At 46.3% G+C, this 20,995-nt stretch overlaps 1 protein-coding gene across 3 annotated transcripts in view; it reads right to left on the reverse strand.

The window, feature by feature from the left end:
* MGAT5 (alpha-1,6-mannosylglycoprotein 6-beta-N-acetylglucosaminyltransferase) overlaps positions 1-20,995 on the reverse strand; it is a 339,352-nt gene that overhangs the window by 190,290 nt on the left and 128,067 nt on the right. For all 3 annotated transcript variants that reach the window (XM_046018618.1, XM_046018616.1, XM_046018617.1), the window contains one exon: positions 6,432-6,596. In XM_046018618.1, coding sequence (XP_045874574.1) covers positions 6,432-6,596 — 165 coding nt within the window. The remainder of the gene's footprint in view (positions 1-6,431; positions 6,597-20,995) is intronic.

Below are 20,995 nucleotides of genomic sequence, written 5' to 3' on the forward strand. Positions count from 1 at the left end.
CCTCCTCAGGTCAGCTCCACCCGCCATGGGTCTCTAATCCCCCCTTCCCCTGGGCGTCACAGCCAGGCCCCATTTCAAGCCTTCTCCGCCCTGCTCCACTCAACTCTCTCTCGGCTTCCAGTTGGACCCCCTTTAAGGCACCCCACTTCCACATGGCCATTAATTCTTCTCTCATCTCATTATCCACCGGCTTTATTTAAAGCCTCCTCAGCTGTCACTGCCTACAGAACAAACACAAACTCCCGAGTTCTACACTGAAAACTCTCCACAGATTGCCTCAACCTACCTTTCTCGGGATCCTCTCCTTTCCTACTGCTCCAAATAGGCTGTGTAGGCTGTTTCATGCTGCGAAGTAGATCTTTGGGAACCTGTCTTGTTTTCCTTAACTTATTTAATTTACTCTCTCGTGTCTTGATAATTATATACTATGCTTAAAATTAATAAAATAGAACTTCCTCTAAAACATTCCTGTAATTTAAATCTACTCTCTCAGGCTGCTTTGCCATCATTACTCTGAATTAGCGGCTCTTTCATGAAAAGAAATAATTACCTTCTGTATAAGCAGGAGTAAAATGCGTGTTGCCAAAAATGTACTGGTCTGGGTCCAGGAAAGGAGTTTCTTAAGGTCAGGATCCCAAGAGCCTTCTGGGAGTTTATAAAAATCTCTTTCTTGGAGGTCTTAAAGATCAGTTGCAAAATTAAAAGTGGTTGGGGCTCAGGACTTGCAAATAGCCCTGAGAGCAAGAGAGAAGGAGGCTGGCCCACGAGCTGAGCCCAACATCCTCAGCATCTTTCTGCACTGGTCACACGTGGAACACCAGACTCCAACGCCACCTTGCAAATCAGAGCTCCTCAAACACAGCTTAACTGACATTTTGGGCTAGACTGTTCGCTGTTGTGGGGGCTAGCTTATGCTCTATAAAATGTTTAGCAGCATCTCTGGCCTCTTTCTACCAGATGTCAATAGCACCTTCTTAGTAGTGACAACCAAAAATGTCTCCAGACACTGCCACCTGTGGTCAGGATGTGTAGGTGGGAGGGGGAGGGCAAAATCGCCTGCAGCTGAGAATCAATGCTCTAAAAGCCATGCTCAAAGGGCGGCATCACTTCTCTTGAACCGTATGTTCCTTTCTCTTCCTCCTCCTGCGCTCCTTCTCCTTCTTCATGATAAAAATCAAAACACCCTGACCACACAAAGTGAAAACCACACCAGCGATGACACACATTTTTCTAGGAAGATACCAAAAGAATTGTTTCTGACAGGTAGCCAAGTCTTTCGTGCTGCCCTGACAAAGAATGAAACAGAGAGCGATGTGTCAATGGGAGAAACATGGTTGTTTCTCGCTCACAGTAATAAGAAAGCACCGTGCAGTCTTGGTCTGCCCTGCTTCTAGGCAGCACCTGTGGGCCCCACAGGCTGGCCCGTTACCTGATCCCCAGGAAACCACCTGTGGAGCTGGGCAGGGGGCTGGGGCACTTGAGGTGCTACTCCAACACAACTGATAAGAGGGGCGACCCAAAGAGGAAAGAGCACCGGTGCAACTTAATTTCAAGGTCCATTAGCAGCACAAAAGGGGGAAAATTGCACTTGCAAATGCAAGTCCTGAAACTCAGCAGGGACATTTTTCATTTGCAATTTTTAAATGGTAGAATAATAATTATGATTCTTTTTCCTGGGAACAGCACCCAGATCAAATACATTGCACTTGGCCAGCAGCTACTGGAAATACTGGAAATACACCACACGTGGCTGCTCATGTTTGGGAAATGCAGGCCTCGCTACCATTCCGTGGAGACTCAACACTAGAAACCAGCCACTGGAGTTGGGCCTGCACCTTCCGGTCTGTTTTAAGTGATTGTAACACAAAAGCAACGTTATCATTAAGTTGTGCCTTTTAGCAAACACTCATTGCTGGCCAGTTCCTCAGCTGATGTGGAAAGACAAGAGCCGGTTCTTCCAAGTATAAAGAAAGAAATGCAGAGGGAAACAAGCAACACCCCCCCACCTGATAGGGAGAGTGGCACAAAGTGCCGATTCTCCAAAATATTACAATCTAGTGTTGTAATCATCACCTGCTGTGAGGGCACCACAGCAGGGAAGAATCTGTGGGAAGTTCAGACATGAAAGGCCAAAACGAAAAACAAAAACCAAAAAACAAAAACCCTACTTCATAGGTGGTGTTGCTAAGGTTTGAGAAAGGGAAATGAAATGCCAAGCACCACTTCCAAGCAAATCCTCAGGAGCAGAAATGGAAAAGAGGAGAAGTTGTTTCTCCAGAAGGAGAAACTCCTTTTAGCGGTGAAACCACATGCTGTCCCCTCGAGCATCATCCAATCCGCGTGGGCAGTTACGAGTACTGTCAACAGGTAGGCTCTGAACAAGACTATGGGCTAAACAAAGATTAAGGGGACACCCTCGGGCCTCAGATGGCAAGCGCGTTCATGATCACGGTTTTTTGTTTGGTTTGGTTTTCTTTTTTCTTTTTTAATCTCTCCCCTATGTTAGCACATGGCAAAAGACTCCAGATCCAACACTATTCGCTCCGCATCATAATTTAAAACCATAAAAGTAGAGAAAAGCAGAATCGGTCTTTCCAAAAACAAAAACATCACTCTGAAAGGGGATAATTTTGGCAAAGAAACACTCAAGTTCTTTCAGGGAAGAGCAACTGATTTACTAGGCGACTGGTTGAAGGGTGGGGATTTATTTTTTAAATCTAGGTTTTAGCTTCTTTGATTCACCTACATCTTCAACAAGATAAACCAAGCTCAAAAATGCAGTTCAAGCTAATTCTTGATTCCAATGAAGTTCGTTTCCAGCTAGATTTCTCTAGGGGAACATCCCTTTCACATCATCCAAAAGCCCGAGAGTGATAAATTTGGAAAGAAAAGCCATTTTGGGGGCGCCTGGGTGGCTCAGTGGTTTAAGCCGCTGCCTTCGGCTCAGGTCATGATCTCAGGGTCCTGGAATCGAGTCCCGCATCGGGCTCTCTGCTCGGCAGGGAGCCTGCTTCCCTCTCACTCTCTCTACCTGCCTCTCTGCCTACTTGTGATCTCTCTCTGTCCAATAAATAAATAAAATCTTAAAAAAAAAAAAGAAAAGCCATTTTGGATAAAAGGTACAGAGAACACAGCTGAACAGAGGAAGGGCACGTACACGCATATACACATGGAGCTATCCCTGAAAAGAAAATAAATTTAGGGAACCCTTCTTCAACTGCCATGGTACCCAATTTAGAAGCAGTTTAGAGCCAACCAGAAGATCTATCAGCAAGCAATAAGACACAACAGTAAGCAATCAGAAACATCAGCAAACAGTAAGACATCAGAGTAAGCAGTAAAGACGCACCAGGGAGAACATTTCTGAGCAATTACCACATGTCTTAATGCAAAAAGATAGAAAGAAAAATTTCACTCAATCGGGACTGGAACCCTATAACAACGAACTCTCTCCCTGCTCTGAACCATTCCTGTTAGGACAGTAGGGGTACGGGGCCTGTAGGGCCATGGCTCAGAGAGAGGGTAACAAAAGCAAGAAATGGCTTCTTCCTGAGCAAGGGCTACAAACTGAAGTTCCTGTCCTTCTTCTTGGCACTCTCATTTGCAGACAGGGCAAAGAGTTTAGATATAAGTTGTTTAGCTGACAAAATATAAAGCTCCCCTCCCCAACCCTCCAGGGAAATAAAGGAGGATGGCTCTATTCCCTCAGAGCCTTGCTAAGGGAGGAAGGCACATGCTTACACAGGGACAAGCTTGTTTTTACACAGGTTGGCCACAAAAACAGACCCTTAAGACATGGAGAACTTCCTTACTAGACAAGTTATTAAATATCCCAGGAAACTGTCAGCTCTCCAGGAACTTCTAAGAAAATGGCAGCCTATTTTTCAAAACTTGCCCATTTGTGATGATTTACAAATGAAAGCAAAGAAGACAGCCAATACTTACCATTTCTCCTCTTTATGGTGCTCGGTCTTAAGCTGAGGCTCAAGGGATTCCAATACCAAAGGTAGCCCCTGCTCCAAACACCCAAACTCCATAAAACCTGTGAAACCACTAGCTTCTCCTAGATGTTGAGAAGACTGGGTGAAATCGTGTGCCTCCAAGGGTCACAAACATTAACTGGTATTTCCTGGATGGCTACTGGATATTAGTTTCCTCCCCTCCCTTCCAATTATTTTCTGGGTCACAATCCATTCCTAGGAGTCTATATCTCTTCCATAAGACCCCTATGCCTCAATTCTACCCACCTTCACAATGCACCTTCCTGTAAGAAGCCTCATAGCTACCCCCATTTACATGGCCACCGTCGATGGGATTTTGGGCATATAGGTTATTTTCCTGATGGGCCAACAAAAATCTCAAACACAGAGAGGTTCACACACAAAAAATACAAAGGAAAGAGAATGAAGTGAATTATCAGAGGCACAACTCTAAATCTGCTCCCTCCTCCCCCCATCTCCCCAACCCCACAAAACACACAAAATCCTTTGGTTCTTTAAATATCAGTAAAACATAGCACCAGTGGCACAGAGCAAGGAGACCCATCAGAGCTAACAACTTAGAGAATGTGCTCAAGAGGTATATGTTAATTGCGTCAACCAACTCACTCAGTATGTGCGGCTGGGAACCCATTCCAAGGAAGTAATCACCAACTCCCTCCCATTTCATTCCTGGAGGTCCACCTACAATTCTGGACCCAGGTACTTGGAGCCTAGGTAGGAGTAGCCTCCCAGTGAGCCTGGCACACAAAGAGGACAGCCAAAGGCTGATGCCTCATCAGGGCAGAGAATGACAACAGACCTGTTTACAGGGGCTGTGTAGGACAGAGACAGTGGGAGGCGGCAAAGGTCAAGGCAGAGCAACCCCACTCCACCTCTGGAAATCGGATAATGCAGAACTGCCATGAAGTCAGCAGATAGGACCTGTCCAATAACATTGCCTACTGCAGACGGGGGTGGAGGAGTGGAGACTGGAGAGGCATGGGTTCCATTTATTAATAAGCAGCTCAACACAGTGGGAGGTTTTCTTGTCTAATTACAGAAGCTGCTGGAAACTGCAGGGAAGATAGGATTTCTGGCCCAGATGACACAGCCTCTGTGTTGTAATTAAAAGTTATTTTTAATACCTTTCTTTGGTTGGACACTTTGGATTATTAGAAATATATTTTGTAATTTAACACTTGCTAAAGGGCAAAGAACAGAAGAGAAAAGTAATACAACAAGCTTGCATAATGGGAAACAATTAAATGTTTTGACACTGGGAGGTAGGAAAGGAAAGAATCTCTCCCACTTTAGTCTGTACATTTCTACAGTGCAAGTGAGAGGTAGAGGGAAACCCAAAAGGACGCTAAATTCGATTTTCAAAGTAGCAGAAAGCAACCCAGCTCCTTATTTTATCCATTAAGTAGAGTTTGGATACCACCACCAGGAGCACAGACGACTCATTTACAACCCTTCACCCAAAGCAACTCATCTTTATCCTCAGGCTCTCTGCTTTTTCATTCTAATGAAAGCAAATCCTAGCTCAACCACAGAGACTCAGACGGACCCCAGGGCAGTACAAAGGGGGCATCCAGCATAAGCCTTGGGCAGACCAGGCTGTGTGTGATCTGGGATTGTTTTTTTTTTTTTTTTTTAATTAATTTATTTTTATTTGCTTATTTACAGCATAACAGTGTTCATTGTTTTGGCATCACACCCAGTGCTCCATGCAGTACGTGCCCTCCCTATTACCCACCACCTGGTTCCTCAACCTCCCACCCCACCCCACCCCCTCCCGCCGCCCCTTCATAACCCTCTGGTTGTTTTTCAGAGTCCATAGTCTCTCATGGTTAATCTATGCTTCTTCTCTCATCCAAGATTCCACTTTAAAGAGGGGGCTAGACAAAGTGCATCCCCGGGAGACAGGCAGGGTGGTGTCCGGGAGCAGCGACAGAAGCAGCCAAGCTCAGGCAAGGGCCGTTAATTTTATCAGTCCCATTTCCAGATTTTCTATCTCCCCATGTACACACAAAACGCATTTTCTGCAATGGTGGCTCCTTCTTTACCAATGGGAAGGAGAGCATCTCTTACACAGAACAGACTTTTGAAACTGTCTGATAAAAACGGGGAGGAGAAAGGATCTCTAACTGGCACAAACCTACCAGATAACCTCTCTATTCCATTTATCCATGCAAAGAATCTTCTCATTAAAAGTGAATTCTGGAGCTTATTATATGAAACGTGTCACAGAAACCACCAGATATTACACATCCCGATGAGCCTTTAAAGTCTTTTAACATGTTAATCAAAAATAAATTTAAAATCAGCTTCCGAGGGGTCGTACCGAGTTGATGGCGTTTACCCCAATAAGAACCACTGTGCTCCTTGATTCTTTTCCCAGGTCAGAGCACAGTCGGACTCCACGTCAGGCCGCACAACAGCTGCTCTTACCTGCCACATTAATTTTCTCAAGTGCGACCAAGCTGGGGACAGCTGTGGTGGAGTTGGTCGCATTTGTTCCCGTGCCGTTGACTACAAGATTGTCCACCTTTGACTCTAACTTGCCAATGCGCTGCAAGATATTATCCAACAGCACGGCGAGAGTTTTCTTCAGATCTGTAAAAGAAAATGCAGAGAGTTTAAAAACTCTTTGGCTTCTGTACATGTGTCTGGTGCATTTGCTCTCTCCTCTCCTCTTCCTCCTCCTTCTCTGTCTCTGACATGAAGAGCCAAAAAAAGTGGCATAGTTTAGAAATACTGCTTGAAGACATGTCTTGAAAAACCCTGTCCTAAAGATGACAGAGACCATCTTCAAGTGGCCCAGACAGTACAAAACACATTGGTCTCTTCTGTCACGCGAGTTTAGCGGGAGGGGACATAAAATTATTCCCAGCCACTAAGGAGATAGAGAAACTCCATGTTTCTTAGCATTCTATCAAAGCACTCTATTAACTTCCTTCTTACAGCATGACGGTCTGACCTATACAATGACAACCCCCAAGTGCAGGGCGGTCTTGCAGTAGCTTCTGGACCAAGTTCATTGTTAGTTTCAGTGCTGTATACTCTCGTACGTCCCAATTTTTTTTTTTTTTTTTTTGCCAAGTCTTTACTTCTGTTGGGTACTTTGGTAATAGTTAATAAAAACTACAGTTCCCGATGCTGGGCATGCTGGGTAACTCAGAGGTAACTACAACGAGGTTTAGAAAGATACTTAAATTAAGATAAGACTCATTCCTTCATTTGGGAAATATTTACTCAACAACTACTGTGCCAGGCATTGTTCTAGATGCTGGGATATTCTCTCATGGTGCTTACATTTAAGAGCTGATTCCCTTTCTCACACATTTGACTGTGGGTCACCTCTCCGCACTTCTCTCCAGACAGACACTTTATCCTCATGGATACAAAAGCATTTACAAAGTTTGTTCACAAGGTATTTCACACATACAAGGAGATTAATTAAGCCTCTCTTCTCTGGAAACTCACAATCAAAGAAAGATACATTGGCCTGCACATATGAGAAAGGCAGAAGGACACTAGGCTAGCCATCCATGGGACTGGAATCCAGTTTCATGAGTGAATTGGGAGTGGTTCCACGGAGAAGAGCACCATGTGGGGAGCAGGTTACACAACGCCCTGAACTGAGACAAGTACAAAGTTGCCACTTTCCCTCCTCCTGGGAACAGGGTCAACTTGCTTTGAGCGGGTGATCTCACCTGACCAAGAGAGAAGCGCACACTGGATCAGTTCACCAGGCCCAGAACACAGCCAGCCAACCTGGAACCTCAGCCAGAAGGCACTCAGGCTGTCCTGTTTTGTCAGGTGGAGATGAAAGTCGTCAGAACAGAAACAAAGATGTGTGGTGGACATGGAAGTTTGTGTTGGTGGTGGTTTACAGATGGGAGGCGTGGCAGGAGCAGACTAACTATTGCAAGCAGAAAGCAAACCCACAAAGTCTGGTGCTTCGTGTTTGGCACAAGCACAACCTCCCCACCACTCTCCCCGAGCAGAACATCAGACTTCCTCATGAGGTCAACCCCCGCAGCAGTTCGTTCATTCATTCTAACACATACCCAACCAGGGCTACTTCTCGCTCTTCAGCCTGTCTCTCACCTACAGGTAAGAAGATGGCCACGACATTAGAGCAACAGGGCTAAAAACACCATCACACCAGAGAAGGGTAGAAGGGAGCTAATGTTTCCTGAATGCCTTTTACAGCCCACACCCAAATCTAAGAAGCCCCACGTTACCTTCGCCGCCTCCATGAGGTAGGTGAGGTAAAATGACTTCATTTTACAGAGGAGAACACAAAGCTCACAGGCATGAAGTAACGTGCTCACGGCTACTGAGATAATAAACTGGAGTGGGGACTTGAATCGTGTTGGCCTAGTTCCCTGATGCCTCAGTGGACCAGCCAGAAGTCAGGAGTCAGGGTAGAAAAAGAGCCCAAGCGTGAAGTTCAAGGTCTTTCCTCCATAGCACTGTGGTTACGGGCCCAGACTCTGGAGACAGTTTCTCAGTTACATCCTCATTCTCGAGTGCTAAGGATAAACTTAACCTTTTTAGGTTGTTACGCAAACTTCATGAGTTAATTTTTACAAAATGTTCTGAACACCACTTGGTACATGAGAAGCACTACATAACCACCTGCTACACATACAAATAAAAAATAAAACTTCCTCTGGGAAACACTCCCATCCTTCCTCAAGAAATGTCTTCCTGAGCAAGGCAGGACTCTCATCAGTTTATCAGAAGGGTCATGAGCTCACTGTCCTCCAGGAGTTGCAGTCCCGTGGTCAGCATGACTCACCGTCGACCCTGGCATATCCTCAGCTGGCAGCAATGGGAGCCAGCAACCAGCTGTGCTCTTACAATGAATTGAAAGCATTAAGTGCTTCTCCAGAATTCTGAAGATTGCCAGAGGCCGGCCTATGTGGCCAGGGGCAGCGGTGCCACTGGGAGGTGGCTGCAGCGTGTGACAAAAGCCCTGCTCAGATGCAGGAGATCAAGCCCCTCCATCTCCAGCCTCGTTGCCTGAAGACCTTATTACCAGCCAAGCAGTCCACAGGGAAAATGGCATTTAAGTATTACCAGCAATTGAGATGAGCTAGACACAGAAGCCCAGGACCCCTAGGGCGGGTTTAACCAGGCTTTCTCAGCTTTGATACTCTTGACACTTTGGGCCAGACCATCCTTTGCTGTGGAGAGATGTCTCGTCCATCGAAGGGTGTTCGGCAGCACCCCTGGCCTCTAGTGGCTGAACGACCATAGCAATCCTTTCACGTGACAACCAAAAACCCCTCCTGCCAATGCCCCTGGGGGGAGAGGGGCACGAAGCCCCAATTTGAGAACCACTGAGTTAGGCATACGCTCCCAACCTTTCTTCCTTACTGCCCCTTTGTACCGAACTTGCGTTATGCGTGACCTCCATTTGCTAAGGAACTGGAAGCACTGCTACAAATATAATGCAAAGTACAATGAAGGATCAGCCCTCCTCCCTTCAGGAGCTGACCAAGGCCCAGCCCATGCTGATGGTCTCTCAAGGGCTGGTAGCCTTCTGCAATTTTTTGTCTTTCTGTCAAAAGGCAAGAGGACTATGGGACAGAGACCCTACCCACCCCCCGGCCCTGCCCCACCACAAACCGTAGTTATCGGTGATAGTCACTGCTGGAGGACAGCCTAGGGAGAATACAAAACTGTCATATCACCCTCCAGATGACACAAACAAATGGAAAGATACTATATTCTATGCTCATGGACTGGAAGAATATGGTTAAAATGTCTATACTACTCAAAGCAGTATATAGATTTAATGGAATCGCTATTAGACACCAACAATATTTTTCATAGCAGTGGAACAAGTAATCCTAAAATCTGTATGCAACCACAAAAGACTCTGAATAGCCAAAGCAATCTTGAAAAAGAAGACCAAAGCTGGAGGTATCACAATTCCAGATTTCAGGATATATTATAAAGCTGTAGTAACCAAAATAGTATGGTACTGGCACACAGGCACATAGATCAGTGGAACAGAATACAGAGTCCAGAAATAAACCCACAGTTGCATGGTCAATTAATCTATGACAAAGCAGGCAAGAACATGTAATGGGAAAAAGATAGACTCTTCAACAAATGGTGTTGGGGAAACTCGACAGCTACATGGAAAAGATCAAACTGGACCACTTTCTTAAACCACACACAAATACAAACTCAAAATGGATACAAGACCTAAATGTGAGGCCTGAAATCATAAAAACCCTAGAAGAGAGCACAGGTATTAATTTCTCTGACATTGGGCATAACAACATTTTTCCAGCGATGTCTCCTGAGAAAGGAAAACAAAAGCCAAAAATAAACTATTGGGACTACAACAAAATAAAAAGGATGTGCACAGTGAAGGAAACCATCAACAAAACAAAAAGACAACCTACTGAATGGGAGAATGGCAAATGGTATATCCAATAAGGGGCTGATCTCCAAAACATATAAAGAGCTTCTATAACATATCCAAACAACCAAATCATCCAATTAAAAAATGGGGAGAAGACATGAATCAACATTTCTCCAAAGGAGACACCCAGATGGCCAACAGACACATGAAAAGATCCTTAACATTACTCATCATCAGGGAAATGCAAATCAAAAGTACCATGAGACAACATCACCTCACACTTGTCAGAATGGCTAAAATCAACAACACAAGAAACAATACATGTGGGTGAGGCTGTGGAGAAAAAATATCCTTTTTGCACTGCTGGTGGTAATACAAATGGGTGCAGCCACTGTAGAAACCAGTATGGAGTTCCTCAAAAAATTAAAAATAGAAATACCAGTAATAATCCAGTATACTGCTACTGGGTATTGACCTAAAGAATACGGAAACACTAATTCAAAAAGATACACGCACCCCTGTATTTATTGTAGCATTATTTACAATAGCCAAATTACGGAAGAAATCTGAGTGCCCATTAATAGAAAAAAGGATGAAAAAAATGTGATGTACACCAAGAAATACTACACAGCCATAAAAAGGATGAGTGCATGACATTTGGGGCCACATGGGTAGTCCTAGGGAGTATCATGCTAAGTGAAGTGAGTCAGACTGGGAAAGACAAATACCTTATTAAAAAAAACAAAAACTAAAACTAAAACAGAATCAGATCTATACACACAGAGAACAAACACCTGCAATAGAGGAGGGTGTAGGGGATGAGCAAAATGGGTGAAGGGGAGTGGGACACAGCAGCTCCCAGTTATGGGATGAGGAAGTCACAGGAATAAATGGCACAGCATAAGGAATACAGTCAACGACACTGCATAGTAATGTGATGGGACACATGGTAATTACACCAGTGATAAACACAGCATAACGTACAAACTTGTCCAATCACTAAGTCACACACCTGAAACTAATGTAACATTGTACGTCAACTATACTAAAAAAAAAGTCAAGAAACAAGAAGCCAGTCTTCCTCGATTCCTAAAATATAGTCCCCAATAAGGGTGACCTACTCTCTCCTGTTGACCTCACCTACTAGAGGGTGACCTCTGTGATCATGTGACATGGTATGACATGGTGCAACGAAGGGAAGTCGTGACCACGAGAAAGATGCTGACGTTCACTATCACAACTACAGTACGTGCCACCAACACCACTACTGCCCCGCCCCCAACGCGCCACTGACTGAGCTGTGTGTCAGCTGCTGTCCCCAGCACTTCTTGCGGATTACTTCACAGGGTCCTACCAAGACAATGAGGAGTGTATTATTGTTATCATCTCCATTTTACAGATGATAAACCGCAGCACAGACAGGTGAAGTCATTTGTCCTAGATGATTGCAGACCAAGGGTTCCAGCTCAGACAGTCTGGTTCCAGATCCAATGGCACTTACCTACTGCTCCATATTGCCTCTGAAGGAGTGTTGTGGACCTGCCAGCCGGCAGGCATCTCTAACCTGCTGCTTCTGAGCACACTTATTGGGGATTAACTTCTGGGCTTCTGCCACGGGCTTTTGTTAAATCATATCCCAACCATTTATTGAAGAGACTGTCTTTTTTCCATTGAATATTTCTTCCTGTTTTGTCGAAGATTATTTCACCATAGAGTTGAGGGTCCATATCTGGGCTCTCCACTCTGTTCCACTGGTCTATGTGTCTGTTTTTATGCCAGTACCACGCTGTCTTGGTGATCACAGCTTTGTAGTAAAGCTTGAAATCGGGTAACGTGATGCCGCCAGTTTTGTTTTTGTTTTTCAACATTTCCTTAGCAATTCGGGGTCTCTTCTGATTCCATACAATTTTAGGATTATTTGCTCCAGCTCTTTAAAAAATACCGGTGGAATTTTGATCGGAATGGCATTAAAAGTATAGATTGCTCTAGGCAGTATAGACATTTTAACAATGTTTATTCTTCCAATCCAAGAGCATGGAACAGTCTTCCATCTTTTTGTATCTTCGACAAAACAGGAAAAAATATTCAATGGAAAAAAGACAGTCTCTTCAATAAATGGTGCTGGGAAAACTGGACAGCGATACGTAGAAGAATGAAACTCGACCATTCTCTTACACCATACACAAAGATAAACTCGAAATGGATAAAAGACCTCAACGTGAGACAGGAATCTATCAAAATCCTAGAGGAGAACATAGGCAGTAACCTCTTCGATATCAGCCACAGCAACTTCTTTCAAGATATGTCTCCAAAGGCCAAGGAAACAAAAGCAAAAATGAACTTTTGGGACTTCATCAAGATCAAAAGCTTCTGCACAGCAAAGGAAACAGTCAACAAAACAAAAAGGCAACCCACGGAATGGGAGAAGATATTTGCAAATGACAGTAGAGACAAAAGGTTGATATCCAGGATCTATAAAGAACGTCTCAAACTCAACACACACAAAACAGATAATCATATCAAAAAATGGCCAGAAGATATGAACAGACACTTCTCCAACGAAGACATACAAATGGCTATCAGACACATGAAAAAATGTTCATCATCACTAGCCATCAGGGAGATTCAAATTAAAACCACATTGAGATACCACCTGACACCAGTTAGAATGGCTAAAATTAGCAAGACAGGAAACAACGTGTGTTGGAGAGGATGTGGAGAAAGGGGAACCCTCTTACACTGTTGGTGGGAATGCAAGTTAGTGCAGCCACTTTGGAGAACAGTGTGGAGATTCCTGAAGAAATTAAAAATAGAGCTTCCCTATGACCCTGCAATTGCACTGCTGGGTATTTACCCCAAAGATACAGATGTAGTGAAAAGAAGGGCCATCTGTACCCCAATGTTTATTGCAGCAATGGCTACGGTCGCCAAACTGTGGAAAGAACTAAGATGCCCTTCAACGGATGAATGGATAAGGAAGATGTGGTACATACACACAATGGAGTATTATGCCTCCATCAGAAAGGATGAATACCCAACTTTTGTAGCAACATGGACGGGACTGGAAGAAATTATGCTGAGCGAAATAAGTCAAGCAGAGAGAGTCAAGTATCATATGGTCTCACTTATTTGTGGAGCATAACAAATAACATGGAGGACACGGGGAGATGGAGAGGAGAGGGAGTTGAGGGAAACTGGAAGGGGAGATGAACCATGAGAGACTATGGACTCTGAAAAACAACCAGAGGGTTTTGAAGGGGCGGGGGGGGTGGGAGGTTGAGGAACCAAGTGGTGGGTCATAGGGAGGGCATGTACTGCATGGAGCACTGGGTGTGATGCCAAAACAATGAACACTGTTATGCTGTAAATAAACAAATAAAAAAATAATAAATCAAAAAAAAATCATATCCCAACCATCCTCAAGGCTCCCTGACGCCACTGTTTGCTGAGCAAATCCCATACTAAAAATAACGCAAAGTTCGCATTTCCATACTTTCTGCCTCAAAATGAAAATGGAATACAAAGCAATCCAAAACCCTGGGCTCCCTAGGCACTTTACCTGGATAGGCATGTTTTCTCTTCCAGTGTGAAAGAAAAAAGTTTATTTTCAACAAGAAGTTGTTTTTAGTCACGATTTCAAGACAGTTCGACACAAGATAAAAGATAGTGTCAACAAAATACACGAGGGCAAAGATGTTGTCAAGTCCATCTCTGTGTCTTTACCAACTGGCACACTACAGTGTTCAGTAATGTGTGTTACACAAGTGAACAGATGAATGAACGAATCAACAAACAAATGGACTAGAAGAGTCTTCCCATCAATAAGGCTAATAAGGAAATCATACCTTTCTAGGGGATGAAATTATTTCTCACCTTTGCATTTTACAGTTAAACCTGCAAAATCTGTTTTATTACAATTTTAAATACCAGAACATTTTTGTGTTTTAGTCTTAATGATAATCCGCTTATCCAATAAGACTGTACACCTAAGGATAAGTTCTACAGAGCTTAATAAAGAAATTAGGGCAAAAACATTCCTTCAAATTCTAGTGTAACATTTTTATATTTATCATTGTGTTTTACAGTTATTATAGCAGTAAAATGTGTCCCCAGCAGGATTACAACTTTCAATTACTAACAGGCTTTTAAAATTTTGTTTGTGCTTCAAAGCCTTAGCCATAAAAATTTAATCCCAACATTACTACCGGAATTCTATATTCCTAAAACTTACTGTACATGACAAAGGTGAGATAAAAGCAATTGAAAACATTTAAAACGTCCTTCTGGGGGAAGTTAGCTTTGCTTTCTATCAAGCTAGAAGTGCTTTGATCAAGGGCGAGATCGACAAAAATTTCAGAACAGGTGCCCTGACGGCTTCTTTAAGTTTTCATTTCCACAAAGCATGACTCCAGGGGGTGAGTAGGAGCTGGAGAAAGCTGCCACATTCTTGAGCAAGACAGCCAAGGTGATTTCACTGCTGGCTAAATATGCCTCCAAAGGTGGAGCCCAAAGAGATGGGATTTCAAGACAAAGGGGGTCCTGTTGGTAGAGAAGTCTATCAGTTTATAGGTCTAGACAGGGCAGTAAACCCCAACGGCCCAGATTATTCAGGCAATCAGTATTTGAGGAATGATCCAGAAAGGCAGTGCTTGGGGCCTCTGCTAGCCCACCCTGTCCCCGGGGGATATGCTTCCAAAGCAGCCATTATCTAGCCCACTGTCCTCCAGGCCAACCTTCACAGGCTCTGTCCTCAAGGCCCTCCATCAGAATCTGTAGAGTCCAGGAGTCAAGGACTCTGGGCACAGCCTCGATGGGCTTTAGGTGTAGCCAGCATGATCTGCTGACACAGAACCAACTGTGCAGTGAGCAAGGACTTATATCTGAACTGGAAAATATTATTTGCCTCTGGGCTTGCTCCTAATCCATGTCCCTCTCCACCATGGCTGCCTCCAGGGGCAGAGCTTCAACAAGGGGCAGCTTCACTTGCTGCTTGGGAGAAACCAGCAAAGACAGGGCACTAATGAGAAAGGAAGGTGCTAATGAAAAAAGAATTAGCCCCAACCTCTCCCTTCCACTGACTGCCAGAATGTCAAGTTTCATCAGTTATATATTTTTAATTTCACAGTGACCTCTCCACAGAAAGACAATACAGTTAGAGTAATAAGCAAAATCCAGTCCATTCATTATGTACAAGGACACCGTGATGTTATTTATTATAGATAAGAACTGGACACTACCCAAATGCCCAACAAAAAGATTAAATTACATATGCCCATCCATTCATAAGACAGAATAAATCATTGAATTGGAACTCACGGAGGGCAGAGCAGGCATCTTGTCATCTCTGTTTATCACCACCGGCTGTTAACGTCAGGAGCCCACTGAATATTTATTGAATGGATGGTTAAAAAAAAAGTGTATGGCCATTAAAAATATCTAATGGCATGAGGAAATACAACAAAGAGAGTTTAAAAAGCTGTGTGTGAAATATTCCAATTTTTAAAAAATGACGTATGTACATGTACCTTCACTTTGAAAAAGGACTGGAAGAAAACCAAAACTTATCTGGATTTGGGGTTAAGGAGTGTTTTTATTCTTTATTTCTTAGAGTACAGAAATGGGCGTGGCATCGTCCTCGCCCTTGTATGTTTCACTGACAGCATCTTCTATCTTGAGCTAAATAGTCTGGAAAAGGTGACTCACACAGCTGCTTCCGTTGAAAATGAACTTCTTTCCTTTCATGTTAAACCAAGCCTACCCAGGTCAAGGACCGAGAGCATCCAGGGTTTTTCACTGCCTTACGGTCTACATGCTCTCCACTTTCTATATTCGTGGTACCCTGATAATCGCAGAGGCTTAAATGTTATTTGAAAATATATCCAGTGCAGTGAATTCTACCCTCACCAAGATATTGGCCCCACGTACCTGATGTCCGGTAAGAAGACACCCCTGCCCAGAAAACAGCTCAGTGACTGACCCTCACTGCCTTCCCGCATGTGAATTCTCAAAGCCACCTAAAGTTGCGACCATGCTCTCGCCCCGCAGCTGTCACGGGCAGCCACACCATGTCACAATGGGCATTGAGCCACCACCTCAAAGAGAAAGGGCAGCTCAGATGCGCAGTATTACTGACTATTGTTCTCTCCCGGGTTCGGCTGCAAGGGCAGACTTCAGCTTTGACTCCAATGTGTTCCAGAAGCAAATGTTATTCCTGAGGTGCTACCGGGGGGTGTCTCTAGTATTTCCAGGCATTTTCTAGGCAGCAGAATGTGAGGGAAAAAAATCATATCTTGGCCTGTTGATGATATCAAGTGTGTTCTGGAATCTGTAAATATCCAGGACAGAGCTCTTGGGCTGTTTTCTCAATTTTCCTGACACCCAGCCAGCTGCGTGGAATCAGAGTCCAGCATTTTAGTCCTTTTAATAGAACAGAAATGGATTTGGGCTCTGAGTGGTCAAGCCGACTGTCACTCAGGGTCCCGACCAGACTCCCCAGGGCACACACCTCCCTCACCGTCAGGAAAGGGAGCCACCATACCCTCCTCCTTCCCGCTCACCAACGTACCAGACAGTGCCCTCCAGCAGTGCTCTCCTTCAGAGATGGCAGGAGCTCACCAAATCCCAAATCCGGCCCAGCTCCCAGCCCACAGCGGGAAGCCTTCTCTTTTGAATGGGGCAGTGACAGTCACATCTCCTATTTCTAAAATGCCAAAGTCACTCTGTGGAGCCCGCACACTTTTAGAGGGGCCCAGGGAAGAGCCAGACAGCATCTGTCTGGAGCCTCAACCCTGTCCTCAACCCCGGCCGGCGTGGGGCCCAGCGCTGGTGCTGTCAAGGCAGGCCTGGTGACTCTCTCTGGTGGACAAGCCTCGCCTGTCCTCGTTGGGGAGGGTAATGGCAAGCCTGCCTCCCTCCCTCTGGAGGAGAGCTTACTTCCTCTCCTGTCTTATCCCCTGTAAACATGGGGAACCTTACTTCCTCTCATGTCTTATTCCTTGTAAACATGGAGAACAGCTACATAAACATGTTCTTGAAGCCCTAGGTTCAAACGTATAAACAAACGTCCACTTCACACGAACAGTTCTGGTGCGGTGCTAGCAGCCGTCCGTACATGTTGGCCATGGTTAGGGAGAACTCCCAACAATGAATGCATTTCACTCATCTAAGTGCCTAAGTAAGCTTTGTAACAGGTGAGCCTTACAACAAGCCTAGGAGGTGAATGATACTATTGTATCCTCAGTTTTACAAAAGAAGAAGTGGGCTTTTAAAACATCAGTCACCTGCCCAAGGTCACACACCCAGTAAGGAACCCTGCAGCCACATAGGAAGACTCTCTAACGATCTTCCAGAATAAACTGGTTCCTATGTCAGAATCAGGAGCACAATAGCCATTCGGAGCCACCCCCAGACACGGAGTGCAGGGGGAATCTCGTCTCCTTTCCAATCTCCCTAAAAACTTTACTTTCCAATTAGCCCAGCTAGAACGGTCCCACACAGATAAGAGGGCGAAGAGGCTGCTGGCCATCACTCCTGGCTCTTACTAAGGGCCAGGCACGCGTTGAGCCCTGCAGCACCGTGGGGAACAAGAGAGGCAAAAATCCCTGCTTTTTGGGGGCTCACCTGCTACATGAAGGAAAGAGATGATCAACAGATCCAGTAACCATGTAGCGAGAGGTGGTTTAGGTGTTATGAAAATAGGTGGTCTAGGGGTTGTAAGACTGAGAATGAAATCATGAAAGATAGAACGGAAGGAGAGGAGGAGCAAGCTATGGGGAGAGGAGGCATGCAGGTGGGAGGAAGGGCAGAGGCGGGGACTCGGGGACAGGCCAATGCTCAGCCACCACCCCGCCACTGGTCCCAGAACACAGCTGGGTCTGGGACAGACCCACAGACAGGTCTGGGAAGGGTCCACATCTCCTGAGGGTGGCCACAGTGGCATGGCATCTGCCCAGCCCATTCTGACAGGCCACCGGGTAAGGGGAACAACCCTACTTCAGGGCCCAGACACTCTGAGCCCAAGAGTCACACACACACCCCCTCAAGCTAGGACTTGAAGCAGCAATGAGGCAGGAAAGGACAGGTCTTGTGGACAAAGAAAGCAGAAGAACAGGCTCCAATCTCTTCCAGAGACACAGTCTGACTGTTCTCCTGTCTACAGCACCCCCGAGGCCCTCCTCAGATGTGCAGCCCTGCTGGGCATGCTTGGGAACTCAGCCTGGCTCTGCCGGGGCGCCAGGTGTGGGGACTGCCACCACACAGCCCTGGAAGAGCTCCAAGCCCAGAGAGGCCTGTTTTAGGTTGCCAAATTTCAAAAGCAGAAAGCCCTTTCTTTAATCACACCAGCCACGTCCCGTAGAGCAACCACGGCGCTCCTCTCTCCCTCCCAGTGTCACTCCCAAGCAGTGTGTTTCCCTCGAGGGTGGAGAATTGCTGCTTTGGCAATGGTGGTTCTCCACAGCACCTCAGCCCTCCAAGAAAATAGTCCCTTGATCATATTTGCAGGAACAAAGCCAAAATAAATAAATAAATACAATTTTAAAAAAGCCATTCACAGGCTTTTTTTTTTTTTTCCCCTAAATCTCTGATGAAACTCAACCTAAGTATTTCTCATCTTCTCTTTCATAGCAGAGGTGGAACCAAACATGGATAAAAGCTCCTCTGACTCTCCAGACATTGTGTACGTCTGCAACACTGAGCAGGAGGTACCGGAGGCCACCATGCAAGCATCACGGTGGGGGGCCTCCCTCTGGCCTATGAGCAGAACCCTAAATGATGGTAATGTCTTAGAAGTGGGCATCCCCAGGCCAACAAGGGCCACCTGAAGCCCAATGCATTGCCCTTTGACCAGCAACCAAAACTACCTTCTTCTCCAGGGCCCACAGTACGCAAACCTCACTTCCTTAAGGAAACAGGAAGAGCTTCTTCCTCTCTACCTCTCTTCCCCAACCCAGGAGTTAAGGAGTAACAGGGAGGGGCCAAGGCCCCCAGGCAGTGGCAGGCCGGGCTCCCTCCCAAGAACATCCATCCCCCTGGGCTCCTCCCCGCTGCCATCACACTGAGATCCAGAGCCCCAGGGGCCACTGCATATGCTGCCCACCTTGCACACTGCGCCTTGCTCCCGTTGTTCGGCCCCAGCAACCTCTGTTCTGCCCCGAGAGTGCACTTGCAGGCCTGGGGCACACACCCTGCCTTCTGCCCAGCCTTCTGGGCCTCAAGGGCCCTTCTCCCACCCCACCCGCAGCTCCCCGACATCAGGAGGGCTAAGAGACACCGAAGAGAGGCTTTCTTTGACCTTCTCATTCCAAGTAGCGCCTCATGCACTTTTTTAAAGAATCACACATCCCTGTCTCATCTTTTTCCCATGAATTACTATCTGATAGTGTCTCTATTATTTCTCCCTCCAGAATGAACATAGCATCCACGAGAGGAGTGACCCCGTCCGTCTTTTTCTAGCTGTATGCACAAGGACCGCACTGCCATATAGCTGCAGAGCACACAGACATTTCCCAGAGTGCCGGGCTTGAGGGGTAGTCAACGGGACAACTGAGGCTCAAGGAGTCCAGGCAGTCAGGACGGGCACAGGAGGTAAGGCAGTCGGAGGTCAAGAGGGAAAAGCCACAGCAGGGAAAGGGGATGCGGGCGGGGGGTGCGGGTGGCAGACCTGCTGAAGGCCTACACTACACTACACAGCCTGAGCCATGGCCCCCGCATCCAGAACAGCAAAGGGCACCAAAGAGGCAAGAAAGGTCGCAGCAACCCAGCTGTGGATGGGCCACACTAAGGGAGACCGTCTCTCACAGCCCGGACAGCGCAAGCAGACGGGGCCGGTGTCGTAGATAAGAGGCAATCACCGGGCATCAGAATTTGGGTCAGGCCACAGAGACAGAGATCAGTTCACCTCAGAAACAAGAAGGGCACTGACGAGGGTGAGTGACGGCACGCGTGACACAGTGCCCGTGCAGCCGCTGACCGGCAGGGCCCTGCCACGCGGGCCAGGAAGATGCGGTGCAGGCCGTGCGGCAGGAGGCCCTGGCTCCACACGCCGCTCTCCCCCTCAACCCCTTTCTCCCTCACCCCCTCTTTGTCATGGCAGAGGAGTGCGCAGAAACGCCGTCCACACCCCACAGATGAATGCTCCGACTGTTCCACGCAGGCCGCCTGGGACATCATCCAGGCACTACTTCTGAATTCCCCAATTCCAAAAGAAGTTCAGAAGTCTCTTTTCAAATCAGCAGAACAAGGATGGGGGAGGAGAGGACTGTGTGCAAGCTCTAGGACAGGCCAAGGACTCGTCAGACTAGCAACACTGGACACGCGCACCTCGCTTACACGCGCACCTCGCTTACACGCGCAATCACGTAGTAGTGTTGCACTCTGAGGACCTGGGCCCCGCAGCCAGAATGCGACATGACCACACCGTCTGCCTCCGAAGCCCGTGCTCCTAACCACTAGCCTCTGTCCTGCCACGCAGAAGGAGCATTTCCAGGGGTGCAGGTGGTTCAGTCGTTAAGCGGCTGCCTTCAGCTCAGGTCATGATCCCAGGGTCCTGGATGGAGCCCCGCAATGGGCTTCCTGCTCAGTGGGGAGCCTGCTTCCTCCTCTCTCTCTGCCTGCTGCTCCCCCT

The sequence above is a fragment of the Meles meles genome, chromosome 9 (assembly GCF_922984935.1).
Source record: "Meles meles chromosome 9, mMelMel3.1 paternal haplotype, whole genome shotgun sequence".
Classification (NCBI taxonomy): domain Eukaryota; kingdom Metazoa; phylum Chordata; class Mammalia; order Carnivora; family Mustelidae; genus Meles; species Meles meles.